The sequence below is a fragment of the Argopecten irradians genome, chromosome 8 (assembly GCF_041381155.1).
Source record: "Argopecten irradians isolate NY chromosome 8, Ai_NY, whole genome shotgun sequence".
NCBI lineage: Eukaryota > Metazoa > Mollusca > Bivalvia > Pectinida > Pectinidae > Argopecten > Argopecten irradians.
This window is the reverse complement of record NC_091141.1, coordinates 28,209,840-28,230,508: the sequence shown is the minus strand read 5'-3', so window position 1 is coordinate 28,230,508 and position 20,669 is coordinate 28,209,840. Positions and strand designations below refer to the sequence as shown.

At 32.4% G+C, this 20,669-nt stretch overlaps 2 protein-coding genes across 4 annotated transcripts in view; both read right to left on the bottom strand.

Moving 5' to 3' along the window:
* Nucleotides 1-9,201, bottom strand: part of LOC138330050 (uncharacterized) — a 28,071-nt gene extending 18,870 nt beyond the window's left edge. The window contains exons 1-7 of the mRNA XM_069277425.1: nucleotides 9,099-9,201; nucleotides 7,610-7,716; nucleotides 6,466-6,582; nucleotides 5,121-5,197; nucleotides 2,004-2,216; nucleotides 1,106-1,240; nucleotides 851-967 (exon numbers count right to left, since the gene is read on the bottom strand). Of these exons, the coding sequence (XP_069133526.1) occupies nucleotides 851-967; nucleotides 1,106-1,240; nucleotides 2,004-2,216; nucleotides 5,121-5,197; nucleotides 6,466-6,582; nucleotides 7,610-7,716; nucleotides 9,099-9,125 (793 nt within the window). The 5' untranslated portion in view covers nucleotides 9,126-9,201. The remainder of the gene's footprint in view (nucleotides 1-850; nucleotides 968-1,105; nucleotides 1,241-2,003; nucleotides 2,217-5,120; nucleotides 5,198-6,465; nucleotides 6,583-7,609; nucleotides 7,717-9,098) is intronic.
* A 2,747-nt stretch (nucleotides 9,202-11,948) lies between these two features.
* On the bottom strand, nucleotides 11,949-20,303 carry LOC138330046 (uncharacterized). Of its 3 annotated transcripts, XM_069277421.1 has the most exons (8): nucleotides 20,153-20,303; nucleotides 18,958-19,039; nucleotides 15,795-15,995; nucleotides 15,335-15,442; nucleotides 14,223-14,326; nucleotides 13,754-13,857; nucleotides 13,021-13,069; nucleotides 11,954-12,764 (listed from the first exon to the last, which is right to left on the bottom strand). In XM_069277421.1, coding segments are annotated over exons 2-7 (549 nt in total). In that variant the 5' UTR covers nucleotides 18,960-19,039; nucleotides 20,153-20,303; the 3' UTR covers nucleotides 11,954-12,764; nucleotides 13,021-13,039. The 3 variants fall into 3 exon arrangements, with proteins under 3 accessions (XP_069133521.1, XP_069133523.1, XP_069133522.1); XM_069277420.1 differs by lacking the exons at nucleotides 18,958-19,039; nucleotides 20,153-20,303 and adding an exon at nucleotides 17,399-17,726 and having other exon boundaries at nucleotides 11,949-12,764; XM_069277422.1 differs by lacking the exons at nucleotides 18,958-19,039; nucleotides 20,153-20,303 and adding an exon at nucleotides 16,754-16,951 and having other exon boundaries at nucleotides 11,953-12,764.
* Nucleotides 20,304-20,669: the final 366 nt, after the last annotated feature.

Here is a 20,669-nt window from a genome sequence, read left to right as displayed (position 1 = left end):
AACGTTCTTTTTCAGACGTAAGCAAATAATCACCACAAGAAAATGTTGACCATAAGACATTAGATAAATTTAGCCTTTCATAAAGCTAGATCGTTTTGAGGTTCTGATATATATCTACAACTTCGTCCAATAGTGTTTCTAAATCGTAATCAACAATTCGTCTTGTAATATATTCGGTGCAGAGAGGATAGACTATTTAATAATTAAGACCGAGGTTAATTTGCCAGTGACTGGCAGAGACAACTTTAACTTATCCGGAAGTTATTGATTAAGTAGATAATTATAGCTTACATAGGTAAATTTATTTGATTGCGCGTTGGAATCAGCAGTCATCTGAAGTTTTTCGATTTATAGCGATGTAAGTAATTATCGATCATCTTAACATATTGCAGAAGGAACTAAATATGGAGTTACATTATTGCGACGTAACAATAGCAAATATAAAAAACATGTAAAAAGATATTTTGCTTTTGGTTCATCAGTATTTTATTCCATATAGGACATGGTGACGTGAATATTTTTCGGAGTGCAAATAATTGTTTTAATGTGTATACCTTGAAGTAGGTAGCAATGATATAAAGTAAATAACTTTTGTAATTGAAGAAAAAGACTAATTCGCCTGTTCCTGTTTTTGTTAAATAAGAGAAATAATACTATTTGTCAGCGGTGTAGCATCTTTAATGAACGGCATTGTACAATAAATATATTTTAGTTTGTTAAGCACTCCATATACGCAATGTACCATTTTGCGAACATCTTCATTTCGACCAATTCTAATGAAATTGATGTCATAAGCAAATAGAAATAGCTCACGTTCACAGTTATACAAAGAAATGGTCGTTGAAGTTACCTCTATTGCAGTGTCGTTTCTGTGTTCGGCAAATACATCCGTCGACAGGATGACAGGAAGTGACGTCACAGGAACATGTCTGACTACAGTTTGCACCGAAGGTTCCTTTAGGACATTCTAACAAATAAAACAAACGATATAAGCAATCCAATCTTACATGGACCGTATATTCTATGGGCGATTTACCAATGATTAAATGTTTACATACTCTACCCTTTAAAGTCTAAAATTGACCTATTTTTATATTATACATACCCTTCTCACAATACGTGACTGTCCAACCGTCCATACACGTGCAGTTTCCATACTGTTTGTCACACGTGGAGTTATTTTCACACAAACAGTTCAACTGACAAGCATCCCCATAGCAGCCAGCATTGCAATCTAGAACTAAAAAAAAAATAAGAATTTTTTGTTAGACGTATATTTACGAGTTGTAGTATATTGTAATTACCATGACTTTGACTTCCACATTACCAACTTTTTCCACTGGATACTCCGGTGTCCAGTCATTAAGACTCATAGCACTTTTCCATCCTTGCCGGCAAAAATTATAATCAAAAGTAGATAAAACGTGAATGCCCATTTCTGTAAAATATTTATTTCATTTTTCGTTTATAATTCCATAACAACCACCTTCAATTTTAAGTATAGTTTGACATTGCAATAGGTTTGATAGCTATCAGATGACAGTTTGTATTTATGTTCACGATACTAACAATAGCACGATTGGTTTGGGTTTTTTTCCTTTTTTTTCAGACAATTGGTCTGGGGGTGATTTGTCTTAAACAAAGCATATGTCAATTTTCGGCTTAATTACGTTAGTTGACTATCACTGGGTCATTTGGTATTATACAGGAAATCTTGCATTTGCTTGATATGGTAATGTAATTTTAGATTATCGACATATATATTTCTAATGTTATCATTTAGAAACTTTTAATTTTGTTCCGGAAATGTAGTAGTCCTTTACTATTCGGAGGAGCCCTGAGGAAGATTTTACCTATATTAGAGAGACTTATGTATTCCACAGATCTCCGATGCTACATTACACTTTCAATTAAACCCTTACATAACATCTCAAAAACAAAAAAGATTGTTTATTGCCCTTGATGAAAGACAGATTCATTAAGATACTTTTTCATGATATTACCTTTATTTTCCTTTCCGTAATTTCTTTCGATTCCAGTTACAGTAGTACTACTTCTTGTTGTCGAAGCTACGTCGGTCATTCCATCGGTACTGATTTCCTGGGATGTTGTGACATCTGTTAAGGATGTATGTGTACTACTTTCATCAGATGGATCCGTAGTAAGCCCGTTGTTATCACCCTGTTTTGAGTTTCTCTTGGTTACGAGAAAACACTCTGAAAATAACGTACCTTATACATTGTTAATTATGACTTAAGAATTTGAAAATTAATTTCGATACCAAAAATATGATTATTTTATATCATTTTTATCTATATGTAGTTATCTTCCAAAATCTCACTCGTTTTCAAGTATGAAGTGACCGAATGTAATGTGATGTTCATTGTCATTCACGGCACGATGCAATAAGACAACACTATAAAAGGGCCAACAATTAAAAAGGGACATGACACGGCTATACTGCAGCCCGAAGTAGACACGTATTTCACACACGTAACATTTTTGCATACACGGGAAGTTGATCTTAGCTGTCAATACATCAACCAACCTTGATCCAAGTAATTGATTCATCCCTGAAAATCAGGGAGTCAAGATTGACATTACTTGTACGGTTTCATTTCCCTGATTTTCTTTTGATAGTTTTCTTTATCATTTTAGTCATTATTTTTGCATGTATGTTACAAATCTAATAATGAATTGACGTTGCTTTATAATGTTCTTTTTTAAGTTGCCTGATAAAACAGCAAATGTACAAAGTGTATCTCCGATTTAAGTGTGTCCGTTGAATAAAGAGTCTGAACAGAGGATAAACCATTAGGCTAATATGCATGGAACTGAACGGAAAAGCATATCATATCAGTGAAAAAAATAAAGTTAATCGCAAAAAAGTTTGCTTTTCTAGACTCTACGATTTTATAGACTGTACAGATTCCGCTGTATATGTAATTGAAGACGTTTGTACCAGCTGAAATGAACCGGTGCAAGCGATTAGTTTTATTAACTAAAAAAATACTCATTTGTCATCGCAATTTATGTTTAGTTTAAAACTTGACAAAACAATCATATCTATTAAAAATTAAAACAAACTCATTTAAAGTGAATAGTCGGGCAAAGAAAACCAGTCTAAATGTGTTCATTGGCCTTCCAAAAATTCTCACATATTAATACGACGGTCAAGTTCTGCTTAGTTTCCCAGTTCTGACCATTAAAGTAAAGAAAAGTTGAAAGCATTGAAAGCGAGGCTGCGTGGAAATGTAACCACGGACATAGTGAGCCGGGAGGACGTTTTAGAATGTCCATACTTTAAACCAATTTCTTCGTACGCAGACAGATTTTGACGAGAGATTTTATTTTTCCATTACATAAGAAATTATACTGGATACATTCACACCATTTTTACCGACTTTAGCTATCCTTGCCCGACTGTTCACTTTAAATCATATGTTTCAATGCATTTCGTAACTAGTTATATGTATATATATGTTTTCTATTTGTGATATAGGACATAATTAGTATTTATATTCGATGTGTTTTTTACATTAACATCTTACAAAAAAAAAGAAATTAATAAGGATAATGATAATTGTTGAAACGATGAAAAGTGTTCATAAACAAGGCTACCGAATATCTAATTTTCAGTAGAGAACAAAATGGATATAAATAGTGCCAATTTTAACAACATAATCAGTAGAGAACAACATAATCAGGTAAGGCAATTCAGGTAAAGAGAGCTATTCCAAAAGAAAGGAAAGACAAGCTGAAGGGAGATAACGCACGTACTACTGTGCAAACATGTTCTGATCTTCTGGTGTTTGATAAAGGTGTTGGTGTTAAATTGCAAAATGTGAATAATAAATTTCTTTATTCTACTTTTATTAGAAAAAAGAAATCTCTTTCGTACTGTAGAGGTATGTGGGAAGGTATTTTTCAACTAGAAAATACTGGTTCGATTTATCATGGATTATTTGAATTTATCAATAATAACATCATAGAGAATGATGAAAAAAAAAATACAAATAGAAAATATTTCATCATATCCTTCCAAATGGAATTTTGCTTAAAAGGTGGAATATTATTGAGGATGATACATGCTTGATATGTAAAATTAAGGATTATTATAAACACTATTTTATTGAATATCAATGTGTGGAATCTTTGTGGAATTTAATCCATATATTTTTAGAAAAAAATATCACTACAATGTACAATTAAGGAAAATGATGTTCATTGTTATAGGTTATAAGATTGCTGATCAGAATTACAGCGAATTTAACGTTCTTTTGTCCTCAATTGGCTATACAATATACAAACATTATCATATTTCTAACAGAAGGGTTGACATTTGTTCTATTGTTTCCCTATTCAAACTATATCTCGATAGAAATTTACTGTTACAACGATACAGAGATATGAAATTATCAAAGAATATGTCAATGTACTTAAATGAAGAACAAAATAATTAAAAAGATGATTAAAAGAATAAATGAATAAAAAATATTGTGCAATGATGATAAACCTCGGGGCTCTGAGCGCTTCGCGCTTAAAATGTAGTTATAACAGTTTAATGTATAGATTTTAAATGTAAAAGATGGTGGTCGAGGTAAGATCGTAGTTGTTGATAAGAGATAGTTGTAACGGAGAGAAGGTTGTTGAGGTGAAACGGTAGATGAGACGAGATGGTGGTAAAAGTAAGATAGCGGTTGAGACGAGATGAGGGTAGAAGTGAGGTGGCTGTTGAGATGAGGTGGTGGTAGAAGTAAGATGGCGGTAGAAGTGAGATAGCGGTAGAGAAGAGATGGTGGTAGAAGTGATATGGCGATAGAAGTGAGATAGCGGTTGAGACGAGATGGTGAAGTTATATTGCGGCTGAGACGAGAGAGGCCTTGCTGGGATGTATGTATAAGACTTATATTGAAAATGAATGTGTAAAATCCAAGAGTCAAAACGGCAAAATATAATACTTATTTTATATACGCCCGAGACTATATGAATGAGATTAGATACAGGTGTAATGAGCCAATATCTGAGCACAAAAAAAAAAAAAAAAAAAAAAAAAAAAATAATCACATTAATTGTCCTCTTTATAAATAGCTCGTAACAAAAGTAATTAATCTGAATACCCTTATGACACGCGCCACCAATCAAAATGTATTCCCGGGTACAGTTCCCAATCGCCGTGATGTTCTGTTCCTTGTGTCTGCAACATGTAAATACGTCATTTTAGATCATATTCGAATATTTTGTCTTTACATACCAGAAAATTATTTCCCTTTCGTGTAGGTATCCATTGTGACGTCATTGTTTTATGAGTGAAATTCACGTTATTTTTCTTTCTATTTTTTCAGAAAAGTATGACATTACGTTATCTCACTATCGTATAGGTATCAATTGTGACGCCATCGATTTATGAATGAAATTCACGGTTTTTTTTCTTCTTTCTGTTATTTCAGAAAAGTATGATATTACGTTATCTCATTTTCGTATAGGTATCCATTGGGACGTCATTGTTTTATGAGTGCAATTCACGTTATTTTTCTTTCTGTTAATTCAGAAAAGCATAACATTACGCTCACAAACACATAATGTAATGATCAATGCCTACCCGCTATGGTAGATAACTGATATGCTAATATAGAATGGGCAGCAGATTTTCAATTGAGATTCTCCATCGCAGACATAAACGATAATTATTAACAATAATTGGTGTTTAATGGTGTATATATATTTATTTCTTACTATCACAAAAATGATATATCACTACTTCATTCCATATAGGACATGGTGACATAGTTTCTTTCGGCATGTAATCGATTATTTTTAATATTTCTATCTTGAAGTAAAAAAAGAAGCTCAAATCTTTCAACGGCTGGAGTGGTGTAAAGTAAATTAATTTTCTAACTGGAGACAAAGACAAATTCGTTTGCTGCTGTTTTGATAGAAAAAAAATCTTTAAATAGCATTTCATAATGGCATGCAAGCTCAAATAAAACATATAGATTGTTGTTGCTTTGTTTTTCCTATGAACCACCAAAACTTTTAAATTTGCAGTAAAGAAAAAAATCATTATTAACATGCATAACTTACTTATATGTTAAATACAATGAAATATTAGTAAAACCTGCCTAAGCGGCCACCTCTGTATAAAGACCAGCACCTGTCCCATCAGACAAATCTCTCGGAATCCCAAATGACAAATTTTAACATATTTTACCCCATGTATTAAGATAATTTGTGTATAAAGATCATTTTTCTATTTTTTTCTTTGGTTTGTCTTGATATACATGTTTTACTATCGGTATTCAGCAATGGATATATTATTTGTCTTTCTACCCTATACATTTATCCTTGGGATTAGCCATGGAGATTGTATGTCAACTTCAATAAAGCATTGTTATGTTTAAATACTCGCCTGATAATTGATACGACGGACCAACAATTATGATTTTTAAGCCATTTGATACTCACATCCATTTCTTGCCATCGTTACACACGCCACTTGTTGATACTACAGAGTAGAAAAACCTCTCATCAATAGAACAGTCTTCCAGCTCTCTCACTACTGCGTTCTGATTTCTCCATAATCTACAAATACACAATGCATATGAATTAAAAACTTCGCTCATATAAGGTGCAAGTTGCGGCTTATTTGTTGTTGCTTTTTGTTTCTTTGTGTTTTTATTTATTTTTATTTTTTGTGTGTATTTTAAATTTATTTTGTAAGTATCCATGGCGATTGTTAGACGATCAAATCATAATCATATATTTGTATTTATCACGTAAATCCTTTGCCGTGACTTAAATGGACAGTAGTTTTTTCAAAACAATTTTAAAGATATATAGAAATTATATAAATAATGTTTATAACATCAAAACATATATATACACGACCTAAGATGAATTTACAAGGCAAAAAAATATAAGATTAGGTGTGTAAATTTATGTAAGCGATGATTTTGACGCCTCATGAAATGATTGTCCACTACTGCAATTAGTACGACGGCGGGAAACATACAACGATCCGCCTTAGGAAATTAATATTTTATTCATATATTTGAAATTGTTTAGGAAAGTATAAGTATAAGGTCTAAGGAATTCATTATCAGAATTAGAATTAAAGTCTGTCCTGTAGGTACATGTAGGTACACGTTAGAATTGTACCTGTCCCATTTACATAAAAGGCGACTAAATTGGGAATATTATCTTTTTCTTTTCCTAGACTGATTTTGATTTGCTAACGTGTAATAACAGCCGTTGTGAAGCATAATGCATAATGAGATGAATGGTATATTCACTACTAAACCACTGTGAAAAACACATAGGGGTTATGTATCAACTTCATAAGTACCAGCGCAAACACAAAGATGTTATGTGGTTAATACAAAATGAAAAAGAGGAGATGAGATAACTCCGTATCAACTTGTAAAAACAAATTAGCACATAATAATCTAGGGAAGACGTAGTGATATGGTCCTTTTAAGTGGAGAATACCAACCAATAGACAGTGAGTAATACTCCAATTCACAATTGATATCACATAAGTGGTAACGTACAGTACGTGTGTAACTGAACATCATCTTATATACATGTGTGTCTGCATTTAATAGCTTACATGTGTGATAATGAACTTCCGGTCTTGCTCTGTTGTTCGTCACCACAAGTTCCGGTTGCTAGTATTAGGATGATGTTTGTCCATATGTACAACAGTGTCCTGACAACCTATAGCATCAAAATATTTACATATATAGCTGGTCCAGACGATACTCAATCACAAATAGTCTATATAGCATGTCATACTAACATATGCAGAATTTAACTTATCATAATATGACTCATATGTAATGGTCCCGTCAGTCTTCATATCTAGTTCTGTGTTGTTTAGTTCTTATGTTTAATGTCTTTAGTTATTTGAAGTATGGTTATGGTGTTATCATGTTATTACAGGTTATTGGTTAAACATATTGAAAATATGATAGTCCATTATGAGGTTCATGCAACAATAGATAGTATAAGAAGTTATAAGTAGATACATGTATGACATGGAACAACCTCAGTGAATACCGATTAAACTGTCATCGAAAATTTTGAATATAATATACATGGGTACTATTTGCAATTGTTCCCTGGAGACTTATGAAGAGACTCGAGATTTGACATGAATTTTTTGCATCAATACTTTTATATGGCGTCATTGCAATGCTGCGCTTCGATCAAGACGTCAAGATGGCGAACAGGCTGTGTTGTACGGGAAAGGAAACATGTTGCTTTTCTGCATAGGATGGTTCACTATCTTCACGAAACTGAATATCATTTCAAGAAATATATTCCAACGACAATTTTTATGTTGTGGTTATAATAATATGTAACACCATTGGGAAAAACATAAAGATAGTGTTGCTAGGTGTCCATTGAAGTGTCTTTTTGACGAAAGAAATGGCGTTGTGTGGGTGTTAGGGTGATGTGCTACGTTCAATATGACCTGGTTGAGAGAGCACTATTGCCTCTCGTGTGAAGATAGTGCGTTGGCCTTAAGCTTGGACACCATTCCATCCCCGACAATACTATGAGGTAATAGTGCCCTCTCAGCCAGGTTATAATACATGTATATGATAATCATATAGCGTTCGATCCTGTAGGTAGTGTTTGGCACTATTTCATTGATACGAAGACGATTCATGACAATGGTAAGATAAGTGTGGAATATTAATGAAATAGAAGGAGCAAGCGGAGCAAGATTTTACAAATGTCATTGTTTGAGCACGGCTACTTGCATGTATACATTTCTAGTCCGAAAGAAACATTCATCACAATACATGAAAGTTTATTTCTTTCATATAACTAGCTAACATAATGATAACATATCTTATTCGATCGTTATAGTAATTTATTAACAGTTTGGTAGAATTTAGAAATAATATATATTGCCCTCATCGAACGTACACAAATAAACTGAATCAGCGAAGTAACATATTGACCGAACGAAAGAACATTCATTATATGCTATTCTGAAGAGTTTTCATAACCAAATTGATTACGTATTATCATATAATAAATACAAAAATCGGGATATGTCATTTTCAAAGCAACACATTTATACTTACAGCAGTGAAACTTGTACCTGCCTTCATATCTCGACTTTAACTTAGACTATAAGTATAACAAGGCCGTCGTATCGGAAAGGGATTTCCTAATCCACTTACAGGGAAGGGCTTAGAGTCACGGAGGTAACTATATAGATACTTGGTGTGCAGTTGCTGTGTTTATCATTAGGGACACCATATATCCTGTTATCAATATATGTTGTTCATGTTTTGTTCATGTCATGATCCACTGATTATACATCAATCTTAATATAGAGGTTGAAACTGTCTTAATGTCAGGTCAAAGAAGTATTCCAATAAGCCCTTCTGAACAGTCTAGACAAGTATGGATGCGATTGCCATTTAATCCACTTTCAAATACTTGAAACCCTTTTGACCTCGGATGTTTTTTTTTCTAAATGATTTGTTTAGTATGTTTTGTTATGCTTTGAGTACACAACACCTACTATATTTGTTGTCAAGTATGAATGGTTTCCATCCCTCATGCAATCTATTTAGACGTATACCACATATATAAAAGTTGATTCCTGTTTATAATTAAGAGATTTTCCTTACTCACTAGAATATATATATATCAATTAAATCTTTATAATAAGTAAAGAGTTTGCTAGTATTTCCTTCATCATCGATATTGGCATCATTCACATATAAATATGAACTTTTTTCTTCATATATCATAACACATTTGTTGAATTTAATGAAGCAGAGTTAAATATTGGCCGTGCATAAAAAATCAAATATCAAAGAAACTTGCTAACATCTTTGTATATTTGATCGTTCTCACGGTAGAACAAACGTATTAAACACTATAAATCCAGGATATTATACAAAATATTACTACAGAATAATTAATTTAAGAAAAAAAATCTTTTTGTCGCGTTGTTAACGATAACCCTCCCTTCATATCCCATAAGGTCGCAAACTATTTTCTTATTGTTTTATGTCTCTTTCCGCATCTTTCGAAATGTTCTTGTGGTCTTTGATACTTTGCTTTAGACTCAGACCCATTGCAGTAACATGAGGATGGCTATTATATAGTAAATGCTCGAACTTTGTTAGTTTGGTTCGTATACCTCCATGCGTGTGTTTTACCTTTATCACATAATCCGCGTGATATCCAGTGATTTTCTCCTATGTAATATTTTTGCGTATGTCACTAGTGTTATAGGACCTCGAGCGATTCTTATTGGCTGAAAATTCATTGTGTTGTCAGACAGAAGCAATAAAATGACGTCGGAAAAATGACGTGATGTCAGGATTACGAGGCCGGCGGGACAATTGAAGGCCTCTGCTAGACTTTTGGAATACATTTTGACGTGAAATTCTTTGTTATGGAGGTATTTGAAGTTATGTGATGAAATATATTTTAAATTTGTGTTCATTTCATATGAGATTTTATGAAACTCGTCTCGAAATTTAAATTTTTGCTCGCCAAGGCTCGCAGAAATAAAAACTTCTAAAACTCGTTTCATAAAATCTCTAAGCTCATATTAAAATTGATGTCTAATCAGTGGATCATGACATGAACAAAACATGAACTAAATAATGTAAGATCCTATATCTATTAATTCCCTATTGTTCCATATGTGGCTAACATCTGTCTGGTGAATAATCAAAATATTGTTTTAAAAATAATGTTTGTATACAATTTGGTATAATCGTTGAATACTCAGTACAATTACTATTTTGCTTTATTGTGCTGGTGTCGATTCCATTTGGACAGATAATAACGCCCTTTAATTGATGTGTGGTCCGTTATTTGGCTTGCTGTGTGACCGCCATTTACGCTCCTGCTTGTTGTATGGACATTCTGTGGGCTCCCCTGCTTGTTGTATGGCCATTCTGTGGGCTCCCCTGCTTGTTGTATGGACATTCTGTGGGCTCCCCTGGTTGTTGTATGGACATTCTGTGGGCTCCCCTGCTTGTTATTATGGACATTCTGTGGGCTCCCCTGCTTGTTTGTATGGCCATTCTGTGGGCTCCCCTGCTTGTTGTATGGACATTCTGTGGGCTCTGCCCCTGCTTGTTGTATGGACATTCTGTGGGCTCCCTTGCTTGTTGTATGGACATTCTGCTTGTTGTATGGACATTCTGGGTTGCTTGTTGTATGGCTTCTGTGGTCCCCGCTTGTTGTATGGACATTCTGAGGGCTCCCCTGCTTGTTGTATGGACATTCTGAGGGCTCCCCGCTTGTTGTATGGAAATTCTGTGGGCTCCCCCGCTTGTTGTATTGACATTCTGTGGGCTCCCCTGCTTGTTGTATGGACATTCTGTGGGCTCCCCTGCTTGTTGTATGGACATTCTGTGGGCTCCCCTGGTTGTTGTATGGACATTCTGTGGGCTCCCCTGCTTGTTGTATGGACATTCTGTGGGCTCCCCTGCTTGTTGTATGGACATTCTGTGGGCTCCCCTGCTTGTTGTATGGACATTCTGTGGGCTCCCCTGCTTGTTGTATGGCCATTCTGTGGGCTCCCCTGCTTGTTGTATGGACATTCTGTGGGTTCCCCTGGTTGTTGTATGGACATTCTGTGGGCTCCCCTGCTTGTTATTATACAATTGTTGACATTATACCTGTATCCAGTAATATGTTTCATATTATTATACTGGCGTTATTGGCACCCCGTTCTTGTTGTGTGGCCGTTATTTGCACCCATTAATAAATGGCGAAAAGAATAAAAACCGTTGTTATTAATATAAGCATTGTCTTTGTTCTATTTGACAATATAAGCTAAAGTATTGTATTAAATGTACAATTACTTAACTGTCATATTTCTTTAAGTCATTATGGTATGAACGTAAAATGTATATGCGGTCATTATAATCAACTTCATTTGAATTAAAATAATTTAAATATGAAAAGTAAAACCTTAATATATATTTACTCTTTTTACAAGCATTTTCTTTGACTTGTACTCATATCCGCAAGAAGTAAGAAGATGCACGATTTGCGTTGCCAGAATACATTTGCTTTTGAATAAACAGATGATATATAGGAAAATAATAACTTTAAGTAATAAAACATAATAGATACTTAAATGGCCTTTGGTTGTACGTCTCTTGTTATTTAAAATGTGATACTACTTTCTGATAAAATCAAATCCTTTATAAAAGAGCACAAATTCCAAAAGAAATGTAAATAATTTATTTCATAATATGTTGCGGTAATCATATCTATAATCTTCTGACTTTAACCTTAAGAAAATATTTGCAAAATATTTTTTTTCATAATTTGATTTTATTTTCCCAAACGAAAATATTAACCTTGATATCAAGCTACAGTGTAATAATTCAGTATTTTGTTTGCTATAAATATTTCACAGTAATCATTAAAATATAAATCAAAATAAAAATCAATTTGTTACAATATTCACACGTCAACATAGTCAAGGAGTCCAGCTCTTCGCGCAATTAAAACTAATTAATTGACGTCTCTATGCGGCATATCATGACATCTTTTAATTACATTTACGATATAAATGTTATAAATGCCATGCCGTCTAATGTGAACTGGTTGAAACATCATCACAAATGGAGGCTGATGCACTGTTTATGAACAATCATGACGTCATCAATGTGGTTACAATACTATTCTGTACTACTCCATCCCATGATTGACCCTTGACCTTCATCTAGTTTAGAAGTCCAGTCCTTCAGAGCTCTGATCCCCTGGGATAAAAAAATAATGAAAACTTAAACAACTGCATTAATGTTTATAGAATTCCTGTTCAGTACGTTTGACATTAATACCAAAATAATTCTCCTTTACGTTCAAATATGAGGTTGTAATATTTTTTTGTAAATAATATGAAGTTTTCATCAGGTAGCATACTTGAACATATTTCGGTATAACTTTACATATTTTATTATAATGCTAGTCTGCATGTGATATATGGCAATGGCAAAATGGCTAAGTATAACTTACATGTAGGATCAGACAAGGTTCAAACTTTGCCGTAGTTCTCTCGTCGTCTCTGTAAAGCAGTAACTTTGTATTAACACGTGTTACATCATGCATATTCACATTTAAATGCATAATTTATCCACCAATTAAAATATTATATATATATGACAAACGCATTTGGACTACAAGTTTTGCATATTTTTTAATCAAATACATTGTTAATCTATTTTCGGTAAAAATAATCTTCAGAGAATTCTTCCGACATAATTCCATTATTATCACATCTATGGAAATACTAAATTTGATTTCTTTATTAGTATAGAAAGACTAAATTTGATTTCTTTATAAATTAATTTCAAAAGTTCATAGCACACAGGTGTGTTTTTTCAAACTCATTTCTAAGTTTCAAGTTTGCTCGGCTGAGGCTACCAATAGTCATTTATAACGGCGGTTTTGAGATCCCAAAACGACGTGGGTACAGTCCAATTTACCGTCGATTTTCCCCACCATCCGGTGATTATGACGTTATCATTTGGCGTGATTTGACGTCATAAACATAGGATGTTGGGACTAACCGATGGTAAATTGTACTTTACCTACGTAGTTTTGGGATCTCGAAACCCCCGTATTGATTTAATTTAATTGATATAAAGTGGAATACTGTTGGATATGGATTGCACATAATACTTAAGTACATATCTAATAACTTTATGTTTAGATATTATGTTTTGTATATTTATGTAAAGATTGTCACCTGATATCCACGACAGCAGCAGCAGTAGCAACAAAGACAGATACACACTCCAACGCCCGCAAAAACGGATAGAATGATAGCGAGGCTGGTAATGGCGATTATATCTGAAAGTATATGAAAACATCAAATATATAATTATAAACCATCAGAACCTATTTATAAAACAAGACCACTTTAAGACCACAGATTGTTTGTTTTTTTTGTGTTTGTTTTTTTTTTTTTTTTTTTGTGTTTGTTTTTTTATTGTTTTTAATGTTTGTTTTTCTTTTCTGTCTTCCTTGATTTATGTTTTTGCTGCCAGTCTAAGACAATGCAGTTGCTGACATGAAGGAAGTGCTACGTAAATACACATACTACTTATTAGTCTGTCATTTTATGTTGATACTGTCGCTATTACTCGATTGAGTGAGTTTGCACGTTGATATAAATCATAGACAAATTAGAACAAAAAAACAATATGTAAACATACCTTTTACACATCTGTTGTTTTCTTTCTTGTGTAGGACACAACACTCTGGTATTGTTTTAACCATTTTCCTGGTTACATTTCTTACTCCAACGCCAGTCTCTGTCCTAGAATATTCAGATCAAGTGAAGATATAGTTTAGATAATCCCTTACAAATCATTCCAGGTAGAATGAAACATAGCTATTTGCATTCTCGTTTATCCAGGGATAGCTATCACTATCGTTATATTCACCCTGGACTATGTTCGCCATAGCAAACCTGACGGCGCTGTGTTTGACACCAAATAAGCAGGTAGTTTTGTCCTTTGATGAACATAAAAAATGAAAAACGATATACAGTGATTGACTGTTTTGCTATGCAGTTGAGTGTCGCGCTCCCTGTAATCTTCAAAGGAAATTTCTGAAGGTCTTTTTACTGAACTGTCCTCAGTTTAACTATGATACAGTCCAGAGGTAGATATTACGACAGTGATAGTAATCCCTGGAGTAACAATGATGATATGTTTTATTTCTGGTTCGACTATTAACTACCACTAATGTGTCAATTTTGATATTAAAAGTTGAATTATGAGCGCACTGAGAAGTTAGATATCAAACATAAACTATGTAATGACCTATCGTATTTTTATAGGTTATAATGTATGTGCACATTAAACTGGTGACATCACACTTATTTAGAAGTTTTCTTCGAGTAATTATCACATCATTTGTCGATTGTGACAACAAAATTAACAAATAAAGCCATCTTTATGATAATAGAACAAAGATCAAGTATGTTTACTAGAAAACAAAAATAAGAAAAAACAATAATGACAAAGGCTCGAATTCGTATGCAAGAACTATTTTTGGAAATATTCAAATCTAAATACGTCGGTTTCAAGATTCCAAAACGACGAAGGTAAGGTACAATTTACCGTCGATAAGTCCCACCATCCGGTGATTATACGTCATCATTTGACTTGAGTTTAGTGACGGCTTAATCACTGGAAGGTGGGACTAATTAACGGTAAATTGTACTTTACCTACATCTTTTTGGGATCTCGAAACCCCCGTGTTTCTGTGTTATGTTGCACTATAGACGCAATAGATGTTGTATTGCTAGGCATGTACTTACGTAGTGCTATACCCGTCAACACAAGCAGGGGTATCAACCATGTCCAAACCACAAGGTTTTTTCACTGTCCCAATAAAAGTAAATGTTTCCTCTACAATACCATCATATCTGAAATGTACATCAATTACCAGGATCATTATTTTGATAGCATACATAATACAAGATACTATACAACAACCAATTAACTGAAACATATATTAGAAAATGCTTTGATCACAATAAAATAATTAATCTTAATTTAACAGACACAAATGAAAACCATTTAAAAATATTTAATCGTGTATGGCAACAACATATCTATACATAAATATATGAATAAATGAAATGTAAATCATTTTAATAATCTGATTTATTGTTCCATTTAATAAATTGTTTATGATCTCTCTGGAGTATCTCTTCTTAATTAAAATATTTTTTTAGTTAATAAGTAGCTTATTTTCTGACGTTTAGTATAACTTACTCAAATGTAATGTTACAAATATTTGGACCTTGGAGCGTTGCTGCTAACGGTTGCAGATCATTACCAATAATGGGGACAATTGGGGTACGTGTTGGTCCATCTGGGTCCATTCGTCGACTTGGTGTTTCGTCTACACGTGACGTAACACAGACAAGGACCTCGAGACACAATATCAGGTAAACTACTAAAGCATCTAAACTCCTGCAAAATTTGAAAAATCAGTGGCCAAATCGATATACATATATAAAGACTGACTATAATAAAATGTTATAATTCATATGCCAATTTCAACGGGGTCGTTCATTTACACCGCGTAAGATAAAATAATTAATGTTAAGTATCTGCCAACATAGGTGAGTAAGAAGAATGTTTTGAGTAGGAAGATTTAAGATTTTAATGAAAAAAATAAAGATCTGTTCCAATGGATATTGTATATTAAGAATCCATAACTTAAGTTTCTATATCATCAACAAAAATAAAGATTATTTTCAATAGATATTCTATGTTAAGAATCTGCAATTTTAAGTTTCTAAATAACAAATTAAAAATAAAGATCATTTTGAATGGAATTTCCCTATAAAGAATTTATAACTTAAGTTTCTCAATTACTTAAGAAAAACAAATTCAAATGAAGTGCCTGTAACTGGCTGCTATAGCTACTGCTATTGTCCTCAGTAGTGATAACGAGTACATATATTTCTGGTGAAATGACAATAACAATTACATCAGGGAATATCAATCGATTTCTGTAGTATTGTGACATCGACGAAAGAGCAAATTAAAATGTGTTTGTAATTATTTTACATTGATTTGAAATTAACTCTTGTAGATAATGAATAAATTCTTTATGAAAGTAATGAATTGGAAATTACCACATCAATAGACGTATTGGTATTTTTAGAATAGATATTATCACTGATAAGTCCTATGAAGTTAAAACCATTTGATAATACTTGAACCTTTAAGTGTTGAAGTAGTAAAAATCATCAGCATAGTTTCTTATCGAAATCCCTAATGACCGATTCCTCCGCAAACGAGTTATATTTTAAAGAAATGGATTTGTGGGTTACATTTTAAGCATATGAATATAACGTGTATAATTATCAGAAGCTTAGAAAATATATTTCTATTGAAGAAATAATATTTAAGAACATTGTCTAAAGTATTTACAAAAGATTATTTTCATGGATATTCTATATTAAGAATTTATACATTAAATTATTAAATTATTATTAACTTAATAAATCAATAATTAGAACTATGATATAAATTGTTGTGCGATAACAAACTGACTATAATCTCTGTCAAATACCAATAACTAATAAAGATGTTTAAGTTCAATAACCAATCAATTAGATTATGGTTTATTTTAAAATACAAAACATACACAAATATGTCGGTTATCTTTCATTACTTAAATCATAGTTTTATATACATGTACAAACGACATTAAAAGATTTATTAAAAAATAGATAAATAAATAAATGTATAAATAAATAAACGATTAAGTTAATACATAAGAAAATCAACTCCGGTGTTTCTTGGACGTTTGTTTTGAGGGGGAAAATTCCTAAAATTAATAAAGATCATAAAGACGTTTTTACCTGTTGCCGATATCTCCCGCCATAATTAAATGTTGATGCTTACATAAATCAGTAAATACCATACTATCCACCTATTTATACTGTCAAGTATTTGAAACCTCTTCATCTATAAGTGTGACAGTTTCCAGTTCCGTTTTACACAAATGACACACTCTCAAGAGTCAAGATGTGATTTTTCACTGCATATCGTCATACATCGGACCATACACTTAAATTGTACACCATAATGTATTCCATAAAAGGACACCAACAATTATAGGCAGCTCTTATAAGGATTTTGAATGAATCTGTCATCTCATTTGACACTGTTTAAAGCTATGACTGTGTGTAATATTTGCTAACTGAACAGCATTATTAGACTGATTCAGAATTTAATGATGTTAATGATTCAGATTTCTGTGTCATATCATTCTTTTCATCAAAATATATTTCATAGTGTAATTAACATCGTCATATCATTATATATACAACAATATAGACTATACTGTACATTCTCATTAACATTGTGATTTACTTTACCATAAAACGGATGCCAAAATACAATATAATTGTGTTTGCTTTTAATTTAGAATATTTAAGGACATCATAACAGTTTCAAAGTACACTAGGTAATGTTGCGATATTTAGACACGTTAAAGATATACGACAAATCTCGATGGCCTTTTAATCATCTGATGTTTATCTGACTTTGTTCAGTAGTACACTAGTATTAGCTTATTTCGCGGAAATAACAAAATGGTGAAAAAAATAGATAAACCACAGTGAAAAAATGTTTCAAACCAGACGAACTTGTTTAATTCAAACTTAGCATATGTACATATGGTAGATAAAGGGAGATATCATTGTATTGAAATAATATCTACAACGGAAACATGACAATTTACTGATACCATTTCTAATTTTAGATTTTATAAAAACCATGAGTTTCTATGTTGCTATCCGTTTGTCTCATAGCATATAACCTTCGGGTTCACTCTAGCCGGTAAATGCAGACTCAACCGGAAAAGCCATTGAGTTTCAGAGCCATACATTATATACAAATCCCTTCTAATCATTTAAGCAAAATTTTGACAATTTTCCCCAATCATTTGTAAGATTTTTTGTCACAGTACTTGTTTCGTTTGCGTTTAAAATTTGTGTACTCTACACTAAAACAACATATATATTGTGTGATTTTTTAACTTAGTTACTAGCTAACATAGTCACTGATACTCCACTCACTACAGTATGTATTTCACTAATTTGCTGACTTTTGTTTTACTTTTTTTATTTTACTTGTCTCTTATCTTTACCTATTACATTTATTTAACAAGAATTAAACATTTCTCTTTGCTTTCGTTAACTATTACATTGCGGATAATAATCAAATATATCACGTGCCGTATGATGTATTATAATGACGAGTGTTATTACACGCATTATACGTTGTTTATTGTGCAGTAAATCTTTGACTAATTTGCTAATTTTTCTGACAATTATCTTTCAGTATATCCATAAAGATTTGTTTATATTACGAACGATTTTAATGTTTGACAAGCTACTTGTGCTAATCTACTTACATCAGATGTACCAATGAGAAGAGTGAAACCGCCAATGCTGAGTAGTTTTATGTTGATATATCATCATCCACAAGACATCAACCTTTGAAAACAAATAACATCTTCATAAGGACAAATTATCAAATCAAGATCAAAAGCGGCTGCCAACATAATACAATTTTTGCTGAGTTGTATGGAGAATAGGAAAGTAAGGTGTGTTCTCCTAAATGAAACAAAATCATGATGTATTTCATAACAGCAGATTCCCCATGATCTAATTTATTCCCTTCTTTATGTATGTATTTTAAGATCGGATGACTCGAATTTCGATGACTCGAAACTCCGGTTGAGTCAAAGTCAATTCCTGGTCCCTAGAACGGATATTCAGCGAAAAAAGTAGTCGCTATCTCGAATTTAATTTCAGCCAAAAATTTAAAATTTAAAATTTCAATTACGTGCATATACAAACAATTGAAATTCACCTGTGGTTTGTCGTAACGCATGATTGGTTTACCTGTACATATCGGTACAGACCTATGACATATAAGTTTGTTGTATGAACCACTTAAGTCAGTATACCACCTACGGGAAATTAGAGTGCATGCCTTTTATCGTGACGATCATATTATCGTAATTGAAGTTTTTTCATGTTTTTAAAAAAATCCAAAAAGATCTGAAAATTTATAACCAAAATTATTTAATACAAACCTTATAAGTTGGAAAATCACGATAATATGCTGATCACTGAAAAAGGCATGTACCCGGCTGTAATAGTCATAAGATAAGGACCGTTAAAAATCACGTTCTAATCAAACCTAATGACATTACGTTTGAGTCGAATTCCGGATAAGTCGAATTATTTTCGTTGGTCCGTTGAATTTTTAGATTACGAGTTTCGACTGTATTTGTAAAAAATATACTGTAAACATATTTTCGCAACTAGATGTAATAAATTTCGCGTTTTTGTTTGTTTCAAAACAAAGTTCACGGATGTAAATAATAAAACATTGTTGATTTGAAATACGGTAAATATTTAGTTACGGACATAAACCTTCGATTACTAACGTTGATTGCAAAATTTGCAAAACTAAATTGCACATGGAAGATGTAGTTATCATTATTCAATTAAAATTGGTGATGGTTAAAACACGGGAAAAAGAAGGTAATTACTCAGGTATTTATCGTCTACCTTATCTCTATGATCTGTAAAACTTACCATATATGTCCGCCTAAGGGTTTTATTGCTTCATCCAGAGAAAATCCTGTTTCCTATTGTAAATAGCTCAGCAACCTAAACAAAGCTTCTATATTCATCAGCATACATTTATAAATATACTCAATTCAAATTATGTATAAATTCATATACATAATACAAAATCAACATTCATTAAAAATATATTAAAGGTTATGTACAAAACTCCATTAATAACAATATTTATTCAATACATAATCAGTTAAATGAAAAAAATGACATCATGAGCATCTTTTGTTCAAATGATCTTTGATCTTTCCTCCATATAACAATCCACATAAAATATTATCTTTCAGTGACTCCGCAAAAGATTATAAGCTACGAACTACGATTCCGTCCCACTGACCGTAGTGTTGCAAAACATTCAGCGGTGAAAATGTTACATTTCATGTGTGTCATGTAAATTTGTTTATTTAAATCCAACAATATGGAACATTTTTAACATAAAATGATTATTTATTTACCCAGCTCCATGTCTAAA

Coding starts and splice junctions, on each gene's coding strand:
- LOC138330046 (XM_069277420.1), bottom strand. CDS start 17,460: ATGGTATTTACTGATTTATGTAAGCATCAACATTTAATTATGGCGGGA. Junction 15,996..17,398: donor GCGGGAGATATCGGCAACAG/GTAAAAACGTCT, acceptor CAAATTTTGCAG/GAGTTTAGATGCTTTAGTAG. Junction 13,070..13,753: donor GCTGCTGTCGTGGATATCAG/GTGACAATCTTT, acceptor ACTGCTTTACAG/AGACGACGAGAGAACTACGG.